This window comes from Euprymna scolopes, chromosome 17, assembly GCF_053919585.1.
Source record: "Euprymna scolopes isolate OS-2025 chromosome 17, ASM5391958v1, whole genome shotgun sequence".
NCBI lineage: Eukaryota > Metazoa > Mollusca > Cephalopoda > Sepiida > Sepiolidae > Euprymna > Euprymna scolopes.
Window position 1 is genome coordinate 117,768,555 of NC_136498.1, and position 21,490 is coordinate 117,790,044.

At 34.1% G+C, this 21,490-nt stretch overlaps 1 protein-coding gene across 1 annotated transcript in view; it reads left to right on the forward strand.

The window, feature by feature from the left end:
* LOC145296926 (ubiquitin-like-conjugating enzyme ATG10) overlaps window positions 1–21,490 on the forward strand; it is a 403,301-nt gene that overhangs the window by 168,749 nt on the left and 213,062 nt on the right. The window contains exon 2 of the mRNA XM_080143128.1: window positions 16,976–17,074. Coding sequence (XP_079999254.1) covers window positions 16,976–17,074 — 99 coding nt within the window. The remainder of the gene's footprint in view (window positions 1–16,975; window positions 17,075–21,490) is intronic.

A 21,490-nucleotide genomic window follows, 5' to 3' on the forward strand; every position in this document is an offset into this window, starting at 1 on the left:
TAACATTTTTATACCTACAATCTACTCACATAAACAAGGCTCAAAAATATTAACATTTTTATACCTACAGACAATCTACTCACATAAACAAGGCTAAAAAATATTAACATTTTTATACCTACAGACAATCTACTCACATAAACAAGGCTAAAAAATATTAACATTTTTATACCTACAGACAATCTACTCACATAAACAAGGCTAAAAAATATTAACATTTTTATACCTACAGACAATCTACTCACATAAACAAGGCTCAAAAATATTAACATTTTTATACCTACAGACAATCTACTCACATAAACAAGGCTAAAAAATATTAACATTTTTATACCTACAGACAATCTACTCACATAAACAAGGCTAAAAAATATTAACATTTTTATACCTACAGACAATCTACTCACATAAACAAGGCTCAAAAATATTAACATTTTTATACCTACAATCTACTCACATAAACAAGGCTCAAAAATATTAACATTTTTATACCTACAGACAATCTACTCACATAAACAAGGCTAAAAAATATTAACATTTTTATACCTACAGACAATCTACTCACATAAACAAGGCTCAAAAATATTAACATTTTTATACCTACAGACAATCTACTCACATAAACAAGGCTCAAAAATATTAACATTTTTATACCTACAGACAATCTACTCACATAAACAAGGCTCAAAAATATTAACATTTTTATACCTACAATCTACTCACATAAACAAGGCTCAAAAATATTAACATTTTTATACCTACAGACAATCTACTCACATAAACAAGGCTAAAAAATATTAACATTTTTATACCTACAGACAATCTACTCACATAAACAAGGCTCAAAAATATTAACATTTTTATACCTACAGACAATCTACTCACATAAACAAGGCTCAAAAATATTAACATTTTTATACCTACAATCTACTCACATAAACAAGGCTAAAAAATATTAACATTTTTATACCTACAGACAATCTACTCACATAAACAAGGCTAAAAAATATTAACATTTTTATACCTACAGACAATCTACTCACATAAACAAGGCTCAAAAATATTAACATTTTTATACCTACAGACAATCTACTCACATAAACAAGGCTCAAAAATATTAACATTTTTATACCTACAGACAATCTACTCACATAAACAAGGCTCAAAAATATTAACATTTTTATACCTACAATCTACTCACATAAACAAGGCTCAAAAATATTAACATTTTTATACCTACAGACAATCTACTCACATAAACAAGGCTAAAAAATATTAACATTTTTATACCTACAGACAATCTACTCACATAAACAAGGCTCAAAAATATTAACATTTTTATACCTACAGACAATCTACTCACATAAACAAGGCTCAAAAATATTAACATTTTTATACCTACAGACAATCTACTCACATAAACAAGGCTCAAAAATATTAACATTTTTATACCTACAGACAATCTACTCACATAAACAAGGCTCAAAAATATTAACATTTTTATACCTACAATCTACTCACATAAACAAGGCTCAAAAATATTAACATTTTTATACCTACAGACAATCTACTCACATAAACAAGGCTCAAAAATATTAACATTTTTATACCTACAGACAATCTACTCACATAAACAAGGCTCAAAAATATTAACATTTTTATACCTACAGACAATCTACTCACATAAACAAGGCTCAAAAATATTAACATTTTTATACCTACAGACAATCTACTCACATAAACAAGGCTCAAAAATATTAACATTTTTATACCTACAGACAATCTACTCACATAAACAAGGCTAAAAAATATTAACATTTTTATACCTACAGACAATCTACTCACATAAACAAGGCTAAAAAATATTAACATTTTTATACCTACAGACAATCTACTCACATAAACAAGGCTAAAAAATATTAACATTTTTATACCTACAGACAATCTACTCACATAAACAAGGCTCAAAAATATTAACATTTTTATACCTACAGACAATCTACTCACATAAACAAGGCTCAAAAATATTAACATTTTTATACCTACAGACAATCTACTCACATACGCCTGCACTCATCTCCATACCCCCTTGCTGTTTTCATCCATTTCCTTATATCAGTCTATTCACATCTGTCATTGCACCCCTTTTGTCCATATCCATCTCCCTACTTCATCTGTCTACATCCGTTTCTGTACCTCTGTCTATCTGCATCCACATGTTGTCATTCCTGTCTGTACATATTCTTGCTTGTGCGTTTAAACCGTCCGCCCGCTTTGTGTCTTTCGGTTTCCAAAAATTTGTCCGCTTACCTATTTTATGGCTGCCCCATCTTAAGTCCGATATTAAAAGCCACTGCTATTCAAGGTATACACCAGGTCAACAGTATTTTTTTTGTTGTTGTTTTAACCTTTTTAGTGTGTTTTTCTTACAAATAAATACATATTTAACTCCGTTGAGTTAAATAAAACTGATTTGAATATAAATATACAATCTATCTATCTATCTATCTATCTATCTATCTATCTATTTCTTCTTATCTATCTACCTATCTGTCTATCTATTTATATAATTATAAAACTCGGATCAGCTTGCTTGCTTGAGCGTTTAAACCGTCTATCCGCTTTGTGACTTCCGGTTTCTAAAAATTATCAGCTTATCTAGTTCATGTATTTGTCTGTTCTACATGCATTTCTTTTATATATGGTTGAATATCAGCGCTAAGCTTTGCATTTCGGTAATAAACATTCACTATTTCACAATATCTGAAGACGATCCATGTGGGTTGAAAACGTTACTATGTTTGGCGAATTTCTCTACTCTACTCTCTTACAGAAAACAGGGGAAAGTTAGCTTGCCATATACTAAAAATGGACAAAAAAAACAAAGAATATGCAGAGCTTAGCGCTGATATTCAACCAGACCTAGTTAAATGAAAGAATGCTGCCTAAATATAAAAAAAATGGACTCTCCCGTTGATTTTGACATATGAGATTCCACCAAAACAACTAAGTTTCTCGAAAATCCACACAGATGATTTGTTTATAGTGGTGAAGGCTTTGTGTAGAACCAACCACCTTTTGGTATTACTACTAATCTTTGTTGGTGCAAATGTTGCCACAGAACAGAGTACACAGTAGACCGCAGGTTTTTACATCAGGGTTTCCTTCTCTTAGACGTATGTCTTAACAAAGACTCTCCATTAGATCTTCTCTCCCAGTGAATTAATGCGCCTTCAGAAACCAATCTGGAAATTTCTACAACTTGGCACGGTACACACAGCACTTAACTTTTCCAAATGGTCACCCATCTGGTACTGGCCAGGCGGTGTATCAATGTGATTGTGCCGTATATGTAAGTATACGAATATATATATATATATATATATATATATATATATATATATATATATATATATATTGTGTACAGAAAGTTGTTAGTTGAGACAGATCATTGGTACCGTCGGTTTCAAGCCCGATAACAAGGCCCGTTTAAGGTATCCCTATCAAGCTCTCTTCAGCCAATATTTCGTTTGAAGAATATAAGTACGCTCTTAAAATTTGGATTTTCCTTTTAATTGAGCACTCTGCTGGAATTCTTTTTCCAAAAAAAACTAATTATATATATATATATATATATATATATATGAATCATGTCAAAACATTGTTAAGTCACTATCCACATAGCAGCAGCTGAATAGAGTATTGACTTTTATACGACGTCTAGGACCACTCGGCCATATGTCACAAGGACAATTCTTAGTTGGTTTTTGTTAATGTTAAACCTATGTTGTTATTCAAGGTTTTCTCTCTCTATCAGAGGTGTCCAAATTGCATTCAGCTCTATGCTTGGTTTGCTCAGTGGGTTGTTATGTCCGAGCATGTGAGCTGTTTCTTTAAGTTTTCTCACTTTCCAGTGGGTCTCTCTGTTTATTATTTTTACTTCATTCCATAGGGGGCGATGGTCCCCCCTCTGCATCCAGACATGGTTGGCTATACCCGATTTTTCCGTCTCCCCTTTAGTTATCGCTTTTCGGTGTTCTTCCACCCTTACTTTACGTTACTTTTTACGTTTCACCCTTGTAAACCTTTCTGCAACTGCATGGGATGGAGTATATGCAGTTTTTTGTCATGTTCTCCTCCATGCGGGGCTTCACTCGTACCAGGTGTCGTCTGAGTGTTGACTCGCTCTTGAATACCGTCCTGATGTTGTAGGGGGCACATATTCTCTGAATCTTTTCGGAGATACCTCGTATGTATGGTAGGCAGACCGTTGGTGTTTTTTGGGTTTCATTCTCCTCTCTTATACTATTACCATGTCTGGTGGATACCTATCTATCTATTTATATAATTATAAAACTCAGATCAGCTTGCCTTCCTTGATATACTCATATCACGCACAGAGCATGGGTTTAAGACATCCGTATATCGCAAGCCTACCTTCACCGAACAATACCTTAACTTCAACTCCCATCACCCATACAGTATCAAACATGGAATCGCACGCTGCTTACAACATCAAGCAGAGACAATAAGTAGCGATACCATTACATACCAACAAGAAATGGTCAGGGTAAGAATACCCTCCGTCGTAACAACTACTCTGATAGCATACTATCATTTTCACCCGTATTTGACGTCTCCTGAGGACTTTAGGGGCTAAATGGGAACGGGGGGGGGGAACTAAGGCTGAACGTAGTCATTTTTTTATATCTTGTTCACTGTGCACTCAAGGGAGGCCATGCATGCTTCACTTGTTTGTCTTTCAACAATCGAAGTGGTGTTCCTGTAGAGACAAACAACTTTGTTTTCCAGACATTTCTTAACTATTTAATTTGAAATGTCAATTGTCTACTGGCCAAGTACCAGAAGACATTGAACTCCTTTTCCTTTCTTTCTTTTCTTTCTTTCTTTCTTTTTTTTTGGGGGGGGGACTCTGAGAAAAATCTGTTTTCATATTTGGAGTTTTTTTATGAATTGCACTTCCCTTTGTGCTTCATCTCGGATAGATATACAGGGCGCTTTTTCTTTTCTTTTTTTTTTTTGAAATGGCAAACTTTAAATTGACAACTCTATTTTCTTTAATTGTAGATTTGGCAACTATCAGTTATTTTGAGTTCGGCTTGGTTTCAGCAAGATGGAGCCGCATGCCGTATAGTGCACAATACAATCAATTTACTGAGAGAAAGATTTAATGAATGAATAATTTCACAAAATTATTGACTGGTCATCTGTCCACTTCAGTCATGCAAGTTAACCCCATTAGATTATTTTCTTTGGTGATATGTAAAATCCCATATCTATGCTGATAGACAAGATTTGACACGTTATTGCCAAAAGACAGCCTAATTTAATGTGTACAGTTTGTGAAAATTGGATCTGTAGGTTATGCCAGATATATGTGAGCTGCGGGGCCAAAAATCTGAAATTGTGTTTGAATTATTAATACCAAAAATTAATCTTTGGAATTCAGTATTCATCTTCTTTGAAAAACTATGTAGAAATATGAACGGAAATTGACTATGCCCCTCAAGAAAAAAGGAAAGAAAATACTTGTTACTCAGTGACCCAAAGAACACCTAGTCCCTAAGTGAGACTCGCCTTCCCCCTCTCTAATGCCTTTCTAAATAGGTTGGCATCAGAAGAGCGTCATGCAAACATAGACGGCTAGTGCAACTAGATGAGAGTCTTAAAGATCAGGATGTAATATAAACAAATATTAGTCTATATATATATAAAAGCGAAAATGTGTGTGTGTGTGTGTATGTATGTATGTATGTTCGCTTTTTGTGTATGTCTCCAAAAGGCTTTTTCCAAGGCCTGCTCGTTTGGCTCGCTCCTTCTTAAAACTTTTTATATGACGTCTAAATGATAATATCTACGACTTAACAATGGGGGTCGCCTGTCTATTTAATTTGTCTGACTTCCACCAGCTCGCCGCGTCTTTGAAAAGCGAATGATGGGGCACGGGGAAACAGTAACTGGCTTGCAGTGCAAAACTATGTCAAATATCACGCGACTTCCTCGCATCTGTATATTCCAGTTTATAAACCTTAATTCCTCTCTTTTTTTCCATTTCGTTTCCACCTTCGTGTCAAGGCTTTGGGGTTCAATCCTACCTTCCGACCAAAAATGTTTTTTCTTTTACACCTCCAAACACCCGGCCAACATTTTTTTTTTTTAAACACACACACCTCCAAACACCTGGGCAACGCCGGGTACCCCCTGCTAGTTTTATATAAAACCATTTCTCTTTCTTTGTATTTATTTTATTTTTACTACATTTTTTCAGGCATATTTTTACCATCTCTTTTCCGTTATTATTTTAAAGCAAAATTACTAAAAACAGAATAGTCATTTCACCATGCTTGATTGATAATATCATTTCTATCTATAGTAAGAGGGTAATCTCTAAATAGTTTTATGCTAATTCATTTAGAAGAGGGCAAAACTTTACTTATTATGTTTCCAACCATGGGAGGGTGCTGAAAAACCTGGTATTGACCCCCCCCCCCCCCGCGCATGATTATCCCTTTTAGAGTGATGGGATTTGTAGATTTTGTCAGGTCACCCATCTGGGAGAGGGTAAGCTTATGCTTTTGATCCATGTCATTGCACTGAAACATTGGGGAGGGGGCCTCCTCGGTCATACGACGACAACAACCTTCCCAGAACTGGTGATATCACTAAATTCTCCAATTTGCAAACCTATATTATTAAAGGAGTAGGTAAGCTCTGCCTATCGCCTAACTTTCATACTTATTCTTTGTCTAATTAGTCAGGTGCAGAATTACAATATCAGGGAATCGCTTGAGATGGTCTGTACCTGGCCTTGATTCTTGACTAGGACAATGAACCATGACTCCCCATTTACTATAACTAAGCAAACGGCATTGCTAGCATGCTACTTGTGTCAAATTGAATTGTTTAGGCCGTTATTATATGGTTGTTGCATAATATACCTAAATTAAACTTTCTATCTTTATAATATATATATACTAGTAGTTCAGCCCACCTTTGCTCAGGCCCTATGTACTGTTCATAACTTTATGTGCATATGCATATATATATATATATATATTAAGAAGTTTGACTCATGTCCAGGTAACCTACATTTAAAATTTCAAGTGTTTTGACCAAAAATTGGCAGAGGAGTTTGGTAGAGTCTGCAAAGGTCAACTCTTTCAACTATGAACTTTTAGCAGCCAAATTTTTGCCCCAAAACTGATTCAAAAGCTTGCTGCATGTCTGAATACCATTTATGTAAAATTTTAAATGTTTAGACCCAAAATTGGCTGAATAGTTTGCTAGAGATCGCAATGATCAAATCATTTAAACCATGACCCCTTGGTAGCCAAATTTTCGGCCAAAAACCGATTAAAAAGCTTGCCCTATGTCTGACCACTTTATGTAAAATTTCAAATGCTTAGACCAAAAATTGGCTGAGAGGTAAAATTTTTTAAAACTTTGACCCCACAACAATTATTGTTTTGGGCTCAAATCAAATTAAAAAGTTTGATCCATGTCCCAGGAACCTACATCTAAAATTTCTGTCTGAAAATCAATTAAAAAGATTTTCCCAAATCTCAATAATCCTTATGTCAAATCTCGAGTCTGTAGACTGAAAATTGGCAGAGTAATTTGGTAGGGAAATGTACACACACAGACAGACACACAGACAATTTCACTTATATATATATACTAGCAAAAGTACCCGTTGTTGACTGGGTTCAAAAACAGTCTACAGAAAATGGACTCTGATTTATGAAAGTATGATAGGTTATGAAAAGGAAGGGTTGTAAAAAGATAGCTTCGAATTTGGAGGTATCAAAACTAAATCAAAATATGATGAAAGTAAAAATAAAATAGATAAACCCCATAATTTATCATACCATACCTGTTCACACGGAAACACTTATCACAATATTCTGTGGATCTATATTAAAAAACCGTGTTAAACTTTGTGACATATTTCCATTCTATGGAGGTCAGGCACGAACGTACACCCCATAATTCTATTATACCATATTTATTCAAACTGAAACATAATTATCAAAGTATACTTATGCAGATAGATATGAAAAGTTTTTATTAAAGTTTGTGCCTATTTCCATTCTATGGAGGCCAGGTGCGAACGCAGACCCCACAATTTTATTATATCATCCCTATTTAAGTTAAAACATACTTATCAAAGTATTCTTATGTACATCTATATCAAAAGCACTTGTAAACGTTTTTTTTTTCATTTTTAAATTTATTTCCATATTTTGTGGACCAGGCTCGTACGCAGACCCAACAATTTTAATGAATCATGATTATGCCAGATACCCATTCCTGTGTCTCGATACATTTTCTATCATTATATGTGATCAGTTTTCTATAATAGTCAACCATATAGGAGCCTATTCGTGACCAGACACACACACAGACGTTCAGCTTTATATTATAGATATCAATTTCCAAATTTGCTGAGATGCTTAATTATTGACCACAGACTGAAAACAAGTAAAAACATGGCTGCCCATAATGCTGAACGTAACGTGTAATCGAAACATTCGTGAAAGGCAAACCTCTTACTTCCTATCCCTCACTTGCTTACTAATTAATTATTGTAAAGTTTTTGATTTTTTACCTAAACTTTTATTTTGTGTTCTTAAATGTCTGATGCTTCCTCACTCTTTTGAACCTCTTAAATTATCATTCTTTGATTAAGTGAATGCTTTTATATAAGGTTTATACTTCCTTATGTATGATACTAAAATAACTGGAATGTTTTTCTACATATTAGAAGGGTTGGTTACTCTGCTTCCAAGACTATAGCCTGTGTCTGTTTTGCATGACAAACATAAATCCTTATAATCCTGAATCCTACCCTAATTCCAGGTCCTAGAGATGACCTTAAACTATACCCGATGGTGAGGCCCCAGCTTGTGGGCTTTGGCGAATGTGGAGCCGCCCTTTAATTGCCATCGCTCCCAGGTCCACTCTGACCCGGATGGTAGTACCTGTTAGGGTTCCAACTATGGGCTAAATAGAAACCGACTTCAAAAAAACAAATATATTCTATTAAAAATTTTTTCCTCAAAGTCATTGGATTCGGCATTAAATAACCTGAAAACGGTTGATATGCCGTAAACAACAAAAAAAAAGTGGTAGTAGGAAGGCAGGATCGAACCCGTACTGCAAAGGAGGAAAAGAACGGGAAAAATACCTGATGTCTTTGCTGTTACAACCACCGGAAGTGATGTAGGTTTAAATTAAGGCTAGACAATCAAAAAGAGGGGATGACTTTCGAAAATATTGGCGAAAAAAGCGATCCTCCCCCCGTAGAAAAGTGGCCAGTTGAAGGTGAAGATATTAATGTTTTTAGCTAATTTTTCGTCCGAAAGGTCAAACTTCAAAACGATACTGATCTTTGTTGCTTCTGTCGGAAGTTTTAGGCAGACATGCAAACATACATACATACATACATACATACATTTATATATTGGTAACTAAAAATTTTCAACCCAAACCGATTAAAACGCTTGCCCTATCTCTGAATACCCTTTATGTAAAATTTCAAATGTTTAGACCAGAAATTGTCTGAGTAATTTGGTAGAGACCGCAGAGGTCAATTCTTTTTAACTTTAACCCCTATTATGACCCCTTAACATTTATTGTTTTAGGCTCAAATCAAGTTATTAAGTTAGATCCATGTCCAAGGAACCTACATCTAAAATTTCAATTGTTTGTACCCAAATTGGTGGAGGAGTTTGGTAGAGTTCTCAAAGGTACAAATCGTTGAACTTTGACCCCTTTAACAGCCAAATTTCTGCTCGAAAACGGATTATAAAGATTTTCCCAAATCTCAGTACCCTGTATATCCAATTTCGAGCTTGTAGACTGAAAATTGACAGCTATTGCGTAGGGAAATGTACGCACACACACACACACACACACACACACACACACACACACACACACACACACACACACACACACACACGTTCACTTTTATAGATATACTAGCATTTCAGCCCGGCGTTGCCCGGGTGTTTGGAGGTGTATGTTGAGCAAAAAATAAAAAGCTGTCAGTTTTTTTAAACTTTGACCCCTATTATGGCCTCTTAACATTTATTGTTTTGGGCTCAAATTAAGTTATTAAGTTAGATCCATGTCCAAGGAACCTATATGTAAAATTTAAATTGTTTATACCTAAAATTGAACTTTGACCCCTTAACAGCCAAATTTCTGGCCGAAAATGGATTACAAAGATTTTCCCAAATCTCAGTACCTGTATATCAACTTTCGCGTCTGGAGACTGAAAATTGACAGAGTTATTGCGTCGGGAAACGTACACAGACAGACAGACACTTGCACTTTTATAGATATGCTCGCAATTCTGCCCGACTTTGCTCGGGCTCTATGTACTGTTCATAAGGTGATGTGCATATGTATATATTAAAAAGTGTGAATATGTACGGTTATGCCTTTCTGTATAATAGTCTTCCTTAACTACCACAGAGAAAAGGCAGACAGACGTTTTCACTTTTATAGATATACTAGCATGTGTGCCTGGCGTTGCCCAGGTGTTTGGAGGTGTATGCTGAGCAAAAAAACAAAACAAAAAAAAGGTAAATTTTTTTAACTTTGACCCCTATTATAACCCCTTAAAATGTATTGTTTTGGGCTCAAATCAAGTTATTAAGTTAGATCCATGTTCAAGGAACCGATATATAAAATTTCAAGTGTTTAGATCCAAAATTGTCGGAGGAGTTTGGTAGAGTTCTCAAAGGTCAAATTGTTGAACTTTGACCCCTTAACAGTCAAATTTCAGGCCGAAAACCTATCACATAGATTTTCCCAAATCTCAGTACCCTGTATATCAAATTTCGAGTCTGTAGACTGAAAATTGACAAAGTTAATGTGTAAGGAAATGTACACCGACACACAGACACGTTCACTTTTAAAGATAGATAGATAGATAAGGCAGAAATTTAAAAATCAATACTAAACATTTATACTAATCTATATTCGTAGGCATGCATTATCTATAAGATAGATACTTATTAGCAATCGTTTAAAATTATATCTAAAGTTATATTAAGTAGAAATTCTATATTTTCTTTTCCTTAGATGGATAAAAGTACTGGTGATAATCTTTACATGAAAACTAAAATCTGAATTTTGAAGTTCATTTTGAATCTTTATACTATAATTTTTTCCAATGTATTTATTAATCCGCAAAGCATATTTAATCCTTGTTGAACTCCAGTAAATACTAACCTTAAACCTACACACCTTACTCATACTCATACTCCCAAGGCTTTCCAATCATAATGTGGCAATAGCCACATCTTTTACTCTTATCTTATTTTGAGGAGTGTAACTTCATAGCAAGTACTAACTATGCCAGGTATTTCTATTCTCCCCCGCACAGGTAGTTAGGTTTCATTGGGTTAATATCAAAGGTAGTTAGTCACGCTTACATCTGGGTCGTTTAATTGTTATGTACTTCCATTTCTTGTAATAAATAATTTTACTAAGAATTCTACATAAGTTTTGGTTTCGGTTTTGGTTTCGATTATAGCTGATGACACTTAAGTCATCTATTTTTTTTATAAATAATTTTACCAAGAATTCCTCATAAGTTTTGGTTATAGATAATGGCACTCCAATAATCTATTTTTAAAAAATAATTTTATCAAGAATTCTTCATAAGTCTTGGTTTCGGTTTCGATTTTAGCTGATGGCACCTAAGTTTGGGATTTTGTTTTAATTCAAGCTGATGAACCCAAGTCATATAGATATATTTTTTGTTATTTTTTAAATCGCAACTTTATAATATATAAAAATCGATAGAGCATTAACTCTATAATAATATATACGAAATCTGCAAGAATTAAAATATCATATTTAAGCCTACTTTATGACCAGGCTATACCAAGCGTCCCTACTAGCTAAGATAAATACTTTTGCAGTTTTAACAAAAGAGTTACAATAATATCAGAGCGTTTCCATTCACACTGAACATCTACAGAATGCTAATATCAATACGTTACATATTAATGAGTCCCCTGTGGAATTTCCACAGGTCCTGCTAGTATATGATTATTGCAATAACAATTTTTTAATACCTACAGACACTAGTGTTTCAGCTTTTCGGAAATCATCAGTGCAGGGTGACACGATTACTACTGGTCGGGAGATTTGAGCCCAGCCAAAAAGCCATCTCTGACTCCATTAGCAAAGAACAAACCTCACAGCCAGTCTCAACTGCGAGAAATATCGTTGAAATTTTAACATTTATTTTTTTTTTAAATGTCGTAACATCTGGCCATAGTGATTTATAACATCATGATCGACGCATGCGAGCTCAGGTGACCGACTTTCTATTTAAACTTTAAAGTGCTCAATAATAAGAACCGAGTTTCTTAAAGGGGCTGACATTATTATTAAATTAATAATTTTTATATCTACAGACACTGGTGTGTATGTATATATATATATATATGTATATATATATATATATATATATATATATATATATATATATATATATATATGAACAAATGATTAATAAAATATGTTAAAAGACATCTTGAAAAAGAGTTAAAAACATATTTAATTTTAAAAAAAGGAAGCACAAGATAAGTGGATAGTCCTTAATCCGCGGAGTTTCGAAGAAATACTCTCCTTCTCATCAGAGGGCAGGAATTAGCAAAATGCAGGATCGGATTTTGCATATAAAAGTATTTAATGAAACTACAAGTAAGTCAAAGATCTTACTAGGTTAAAAAAAGGGTGAGGTAAGGGGAACAGGAGGCAAAAGAAAAATAATAAAAAGATTTCACATGAATGGATAGTCCGGTGAAGGGTAAAAATCCAAAAATGGTAAAATCCAAAACGGTCGAATTTAAAATTTCAATCCACTGGGTAAATTCCAAATGGTCCAAAATCATCCAAAAGGCAGAGTTCCTTGGAAAAAAGTGCAAATGGAATGAATTCCAAATCATTAAAAGAAAATTACTAGAGATAATATTTGAAACACGTCTGTCAAGGCTGGATGAATAAAAAATATTAAGGCTAAAAAAAACCCCGAAAAAACGGTGACAATTTAAATTTGAAAAGCAAGGTCAAACTGACCCAGACAAAAAGCGCGAAAGTTAGCATTAATAATTAGGTCAGCTTAGATATGCACGTGAAAGTCTCAGAAATAAATTAAGAAAACTGATCAGAAGAACAAATAAATGGCCAAGTTCAAGAAATGGGGCGTCTGTTATAAATATACACACATATATACATATATATATATACACAAACACGCACATACATATACATATATTAAAAAAAATATATATAAAATAAAAATAAATAAATAAATAAATAGAAAATTATATATATACACTCACATACATACATACACATATACATACATACATACAGACACACAAATGCACACATACATGTATATACATACAAACACGCATATAAATATATATACACATATATGAATACATATACAATAACACACACATATATATACATATACACACGCATGCATAAACATATACACATATCCAAAAACATATACAAGTTAAACAAAAAACATACATACTTACATACAAAATAAGAGGAGAGGCCGGTATCTGCAAACTCTGGAATAAGGCAAATAAACATGTATGTAAATGCATATAGTTAAATATAAGTAAACAAATACATAGAATAAAAATGAGTAGGTTGATGTATATATTTAATTAATTGGTATACTTATACCATAAAACGGAGACAGCAGATGGAAAACCGGCCAAAGAAATAAAGAAAAACAAAAAAAAATTTTAAAATTAAAAATATAAAAAGCTTAGAAGGTAAGATTATATAAAAAAAAAAAAAAAAAAAAATTATGGGAAAAGATATATATTTGAAGGGTTAAATTAATAGCTATGTGATTTCAAATTTACCATATTTAAACTTGGACATATGTTTGCAATAAGAGATCAGTTCGTTTTTAGAGTTTATTATATTACTACTTTGAAGGGAGGTTATAATAGTTATAGCTTCAGATGTACACAGGTGACAAGACTTAGATCCTGGAGTATAAGACTTAACTTTTTTTAGGATGGTCCATTTAATTGAAAAGTGGGTATTGGTAGAGTTAAGCTTTTTAACCAGTGTAGTTAGAGAAGTTCCCTGGTTATTATATATAATAATATAATAAAATATATATATATATATATATATATATATATATATATATATATATATGTATACTGAGGAAAAAGATTAATAATTATGAATTATAAATCAGTTTTAAAAGGAAAAAACAAACAAAAATCAGCTCGAATGTACGATCGTTTCGGAAACGATGTTCATTTTATTAAAATTGACAATAATTATTGACAATAATTGACAAAGGTTTTGTCTTGGAACATAATCTCCTCATCAGAAAAAGATAGGGAGGAGGATAAGTTTAAGACACCAAAGTAAAACTAGCATTTTGTCTTAAGGCGGATATTTCTGCAAATATTTTTTTAAAAAAACATAAGAACGAAGTTATTAATTTTATGTTGATGAAGAAAATAGAAAATTAGGAATAAAATTAAAATAAACTCTGCTCTTTAGACTCCAGGCCTAATTCCCTCTATAAAAATATAAAACATATAATATATATATATATATATATATATATATATATATATATAACGTGTCTAAATTCGTGTATTGTCTAGTGGTATAAAATGTTTTTCTAATTAATGTGTCTATAAAGAGTGTATATGCATTTGTATATACATGTCACAGTCATATCTATATGACGTGTGTATGTATATGTGTTCGTCTAATCTAGTTTAGCTATTGTTCACTGAATTGATGCGTGTATAACACTTCCGACAGTATTGATATATTAACAGATACAGTCTAACAACGAACCTGTAACATTTACAACAGAAAGGGACAGATAACAGTTCTCTGGAGTTTTAACATTGGGCCAATCAGAGAAACATATCTGATCTTGTTTTGCGGAAAACTGCAAATGAGATTCATCTCAATGAATCCATAAATCTCGGGTTGTCTTTTCAGCAACTTTATTTACCGATGTTTCCCAATTGGAAAGTTGCAACACTTATTCTGACTATCGCGATTTCTGACCCTATCTACTTGGAGCCATCCCGATCTGAAGACCGTCTCTCTCCCTCTGTCTACTGACTCAGTCTACTCTCTCTCCTGGCTAAAAATGATATGTGTCTTTTAAGCGCCCTCCTTAAAGTCCACATCACCATAAGACTGTAAAGGTCAAACCTATTTTGTAAATTATTGTATGTGTTCGAGCATTCTTTTCTATTAAAACATCTTAACATAAATAATTTTATCTGTATTGCCTGACCAACATCTAACAGACGTATATATTACCAATTGACCTGACAAACAGCAAAATCTAACTCTTAAATTGTAGAGGTCCCTAAGTGCCGGAAAACCTACTACTCTAAATGTTTCTTTACTCTGATTGCTAGACTTCGGTATTCCATCCCTGCTTCCTGCTTTCATGGCTGTAGAAGTTTAAATGTAATGTGAACAAACATTATAGTCAACATTCTGTTTGTACATAGTCAGATCATCTGAAAGGCATATGCTGTGATGCATCCTATCATAGCAAAGAGACTACTGTTGATTTTATATGCATGGCCTTACTGCTTGTGCATTGATAATGGCTTGAATTTAAGTTTAAAATGAAAAAATCAAGTATCATGATGTCAAATTATTGTTGATTTATATGCCTGGCCTTTCTTCTTGTGCGACAATAAATCTTCTCAAATGCACTTGTGATGTTAGGTTGTGTAAGGTGTTAACTTTGGTTGAAATCGTGTGTTCCTTCTTTCATCCGATTATTTTGATCATCGGTTATCGATACTTATCAAAGACATTCCAAAAGAACACCTATCTAAGAACATTGTCAGCCACATGACTAACCTTTGTGTGAAATTTTTATAAAAACCGGTTCAGCTGTTTTCGAGTTCATAGGGAACGAACTCACACACAAACACAGAAACATATATAATAGCAGATGTAGCGTTGTCGTCACAAACAAACAAGAAATAAACAAAAATCCGGGTCGGCATTTTTTTCCTTTTTAACAAAAGCATTTATTGCAGTTGCTCTGCCGTTTCAACACCACTTACGTCTCTCACCATCGTCCATCTCGCCTGGTGTACATTTTTCTCCTCTGACCTCATGCCAGCTGTAGCCAGCCATTTTTTGCCTTTGCATTGACGCGTCCGTTTTCGTTGACGTCGACATTGGTTCTCTGACCATGTGGTGCATTTTTTCTCCTTTTCTCCTTTTTTCTTCTTGTGCAACCTTCTTAATTTGCATATGTACGATGTATGGCTGCTGCTGCTGCTAATCTCTTCGCAAACCAGCCATCCTTCGCTGTTGCTGCTGCTATTTTTCCATGCGCTCATATGCACTATATATATATATATATATATATATATATATATATAGACTACTTTGAAGATTTAAATTTCAGGAGTTTGAGCCGTAATTGGTGATAGATCTGTTAAAAATTTGAGGAATCGCAATCAAATATATATTATTTAATTGGAATTCATTATTGAGATGAGTATTAATTTATTAATTTATTTTATTGCGGACTATTCTTATCCTCATCTTTCTTAGTTGTTGTTTCATGACATTTCGGCTAACTATTCCTCTGGCCTTCATCAGGTGGTAACTCCGAATCTCCAAACTGCATTCTCGGCAATTACTGCCTTTCCATAGTTATTGTTGTCTCACCACACGGTTACCACCTGACGAAAACGTTGTGAAACAACAACAACTAAAAAGATGAGTATAATAGTCCGCAATAAAATAAAATTATCGCAATCAAAGTCGAATATTTTGGCTACTGATTCCTGATGAAAACGTCAGCGAAATATGTCTGCACATTCCGAAATGATACTTAAACCTGACATTTTTCTTTCCATTTCTTTCCTTCCAGAACAAAGGAAACTCTTGTTACTTACAGAAGAAAACATGTCAAAGAGTTCGGATTCACCGGGAAGAAAATTCGCAGGAACTTCCCCATTCTAAAGAAGTGGTAAGTTATTGCTATTCACCTGCTTTCGGCATTCATTTCGTGTTTGCAGGTGTGAAAATAATCTTAAGAACGGTATTTTTCATAAGGGTAGATGAAGTAAAAAAAAAAAAAGTGGAAAATTCCATTATAAGTTCAAGAATCGGAATCACATGACAGGATATGACATCATAGGAGGGAATGTGTCAGAAAAACTAGAGAGTTCCAAAGACTCTTGAAAATTCATGACCGAAACTTGTTGAGCAAGTCACATATAATGGATTGCAGAAAGTACTGTGAATTTTAATAACAATTTCATGGGTGCCAGTTTTTTTTTTTTTTTTTTAGGGGGAAGGGGGTCAACCTGTATTAATTTTTAAATCTGACAGATAAACTGATGGATAGAATCTTTTTAAAAAGATGTTTGGACGTGTTTGCAATTCAATTTGTAAAGAGATGATTTTAAACTTTAACTTAACAGACAGACAGACAATGGCTCTTATATAGAAGTGTGTGGTTATGGCTGCACTTTGAAGAACATTGATGATCTTGTTTTGAATTTGTTGGTGAATGAGAAAAAATTGGTTTGTTACTTTTAATTCTCTTGTTTCACCACCAATGCTCAGATCCATTTTTACCTTAGTTGAAATGAGTGGCCAACTCTGAAAGCCCCTTGTTGGATAACCTCCTAGGACTGATTTTCATTCCAGATATGAAAGGGAAAAATTATATCCAATCTTCAGAACTTCTGCATTTATGGTTTTTAGGAGAATTTTAGTTTTTATTGTTTTCATTTTTTTAAAGAGTTCCATCCAGGACAAAGAACGACAATTATAGAATTGGTTGAAGTTTTGCGATGAAAGAAGAGAAGCTTGATTTTCGATGCATTAAAATTAACCAGCAACCTTTTCCCCCATTGCACCACGTTCTCAAGGTCAGAAAAGAGGGAATCAAAAAGATCTTGAAGACCCTGAAGGACGCCAGCATTAATACAATGAGTTTCTGATTTCTGTCCATCAACGACTACTCTTATAAGCCTGTCAGTGAGAAAAGATTAAATAACTGAGGGGACATTCTCAGCTATTCCATAGCTGACGATCTTGTGAAGAAAATCTTTATGCCACACTCTATCAAAAGCCTTTGATATGTCAAGAGCTAGAGATTCACTAATTCTGTGTGATATGACAGTTAGTACATCAGCTGTAGATCTTGCAGAATGGAAACCATATTGCATGTCATTGAGCAGGTTATTTTTGCTGAGGTCGTTGACTACTTCTCTGTTTATCACAGATTCCAACAACTTACTCATGATGCACAGGAGACTGATTGGTCTTCACTTAGAGGAAGATGACTGTTCCCTGGAATTTTTAAATACTGGGCAAACTGATGAAGTTTTCCAAGGTGTTGGGAAGCATTTCGGCATAAGGCTTTAAACAGCTTTCTAAGTATGGAAGCTAGTTCCAACTGAAGCTTTTTGAGCTTTATGGAATCCCATCGGAGCCAGTGTCTTTACTAGAATCAAGGTTTTTGATAAGCTTGGTAACATCACGTACAGAAATTTGTATGTTGCTTAATGTGTTTTCAGTCATATGAGGGAAGACAGGAGGTAGGCGGCCGTGATTGCAAAGGGTAGAACTTGCTGCAAAGTTCTTGGCAAAGAGTTTTGCTTTGCCAGATGCTGACAAGATTACCCCAGGTTTATTGATAATGGTAGGGCTAGAGGATATAATTCTGTTCAGGACCCTGTTTGTTATTCGCCAAAACTGGTGGGAACCAAGCTGCTGCTCAGCTACTTTAAACTTGATGTACTGAGCGTACGAATCTCTTGCATTCTTTATTATTCTTTTACGATGGTTGCTGGCAGTCCTAAAGGTGGCTTTAGTTTCACAAAATCTATTATGTTGGAAGCAATGGAAATCGTGATTCCTGTGTGCAATGGTAGCAGCACATTCTGAAATAAACCAAGGCTGACTGTTGGACTTTTGCTGGAATTCCTTGGTGGGTATGAAGCAATCTATATCAAAAATTTACTATTCGGTCAAATCTGATAGAGAACATGTTCTTTTTGAACATGGAGTGCAGAAGTATATCTGATATGAATATTCGGAAGTCGTCTAAGTCAGCCAAAGAGTATCGGTACATAGTGCGATGGAGAGGTACATCCAAGTGTTTATTACATTTTGTTTTTATCTTAACCGAGACAACTGAGTGATCGGAAGATTCCAACTGAGATAGAACAGAAGATGAACACATTTCTGGGTAAGTTGTATGAAGCAAGTCAAAGAGACTTGCATATTGTCTGTCAGAGTCAGGCATGCAGGTGGATTCATGAACAATTTGTGTTAAGTCACAGGCAATTGAGAAGTCATGACAGTACTTCCCCTCATCATCCGTTTTATTGGAGTCGGCTATCCATTCAGCATTATGGACATTGAAGTTTCTGCAAGCGTGAATCTTAGCCGAAGGATGGGCGGACAGAATGTGGTCAAATTTTTTCAGAAATACTTTCCATGATAGTAACTCTGCTGTTATGGGAGCGATAGGGAGGAAATATGCTGATCTGTAAGCAAGTGCTATTCTGAAGCACATATAGGGCAAATTAGGATCTTCTCTGGAAATGTTTCTACCACATGGAAAGCCATCACTAATGTGGGCACATATTCAATGAGGGTCAAAATTTTGATGTCTAGTTTGAGTATTCTTTAATCACAAACTCATCTAGGGAAACGGTCGGATCAATGCCAGTTTCACACAGGAATAATAGGTCAGGTTTGGTTTCCTGTAATTGGATTTCAACCTATGGGAGGTTAGAATGTAAATCTTACATTTTAGAGAAGGAGACCTTGTAGTGGGCGTTTACATTGAGAGTTGAAGTTCTGGGCTTAATCATGTTTAGTTTCTTGTGAGTTCTTATTTTTTTTTTTTTCTTCAAGAATTGAAAATGTGGAAAAGGTCGGCAGAATTGTTGAATATATATATAATATAAAAATATAAAGCTGAATGTGTGTGTGTGTGTGTCTGGTCACGAATAGGCTCCTATATGGTTGACTATTTTAAAAAACTGATTACATATAATGATAGATGTATCGAGGCACATTGATCTGGCATAATGATGATTCATTAAAATTGTGGGGTTTGCATTCGCGCCTGGTCCACAAAGTATGGAAATAAAAAAAATTTAAAAAAAAAAACGTTTACAAGTGCTTTTGATATAGATGTACATAAGAATACTTTGATAAGTATGTTTTAACTTAAATAGGGATGGTATAATAAAATTGTGGGGTCTGCGTTCGCGCCTAGCCTCCATAGAATGGAAATAGGCACAAACTTTAATAAAGACTTTTCATATCTATCTGCGTAAGTGTACTTTGATAATTATGTTTCAGTTTGAAGAAATACGGTATAATAAAATTATGGGGGTGTTCGTTCGCACCTGACCTCCATAGAATGGAAATATGTCACAAAGTTTAACAAGGTTTTTTAATATAGATCCACAGAATATTGTGATAAGTGTTTCCGTGTGAACAGGTATGGTATAATAAATTATGGGGTTTATCTATTTTATTTTTACTTTCATCATATTTTGCTTTGGTTTTGATACCCCCCGAATTCGAAGCTATTTCTTTACAAGCCTTCCTTTTCATAACCTATCATACTTTCATAAATCAGAGTCCATTTTCTGTAGGCTGTTTTTGAACCCAGTCAACGACGGGTACTTTTGCTAGTATATATATATTTTGTGTACAGAAAGTTGTTAGTTGAGACAGATCATTGGTACCGTCGGTTTCAAGCCCGATAATAAGGCCCGTTTAAGGTATCCTTATCAAGCTCTCTTCAGCCAATATTCGTCTCTTATAATAATAATAATAATAATAGTAATAATAATAATAATAATTATATATATATTAGAGAGAGAGAGAGAGAGAGAGAGAGAGAGAGAGAGAGAGAGAGAGAGAGAGAGAGAGAGAGAGAGAGAGAGAGAGAGAGAGAGAGAGAGACGTTCTTATTAATATATCCGGGTCTTCTATAGCTGAACATTTGCTTAAAAACTCGGCAGGTACCAGAAACTTTAACACTGACTCATTCACTATTCTGAGTCATGCTCATTCGATCATCTCTGCAAACAGAGAGAAAGTCTCTTCGGTTTGAACGTGATCAGCTTCTAGGTGATATCATACGTTTCGGTATTTTAGATATATATCTGTTTATGTTTTTTTCTAATACACTATATCGCTTTTTTTTTTTTTAAACGAATCGTCTCCCATTTTATTTTAAACGTATCGTTTCCCATTTCAGTCGATTTTATTAATGAAATTTAAAAAAAAAAAAAGAAGTAAATCCCTCGATTCAGCTTATAAAAAGGGCGAAACCGGTCAGCTGGTCTCCCCCATTAAATTATTGTTTTTTTTTCTCTCATTTCCCACTTTTACTCATAAACAT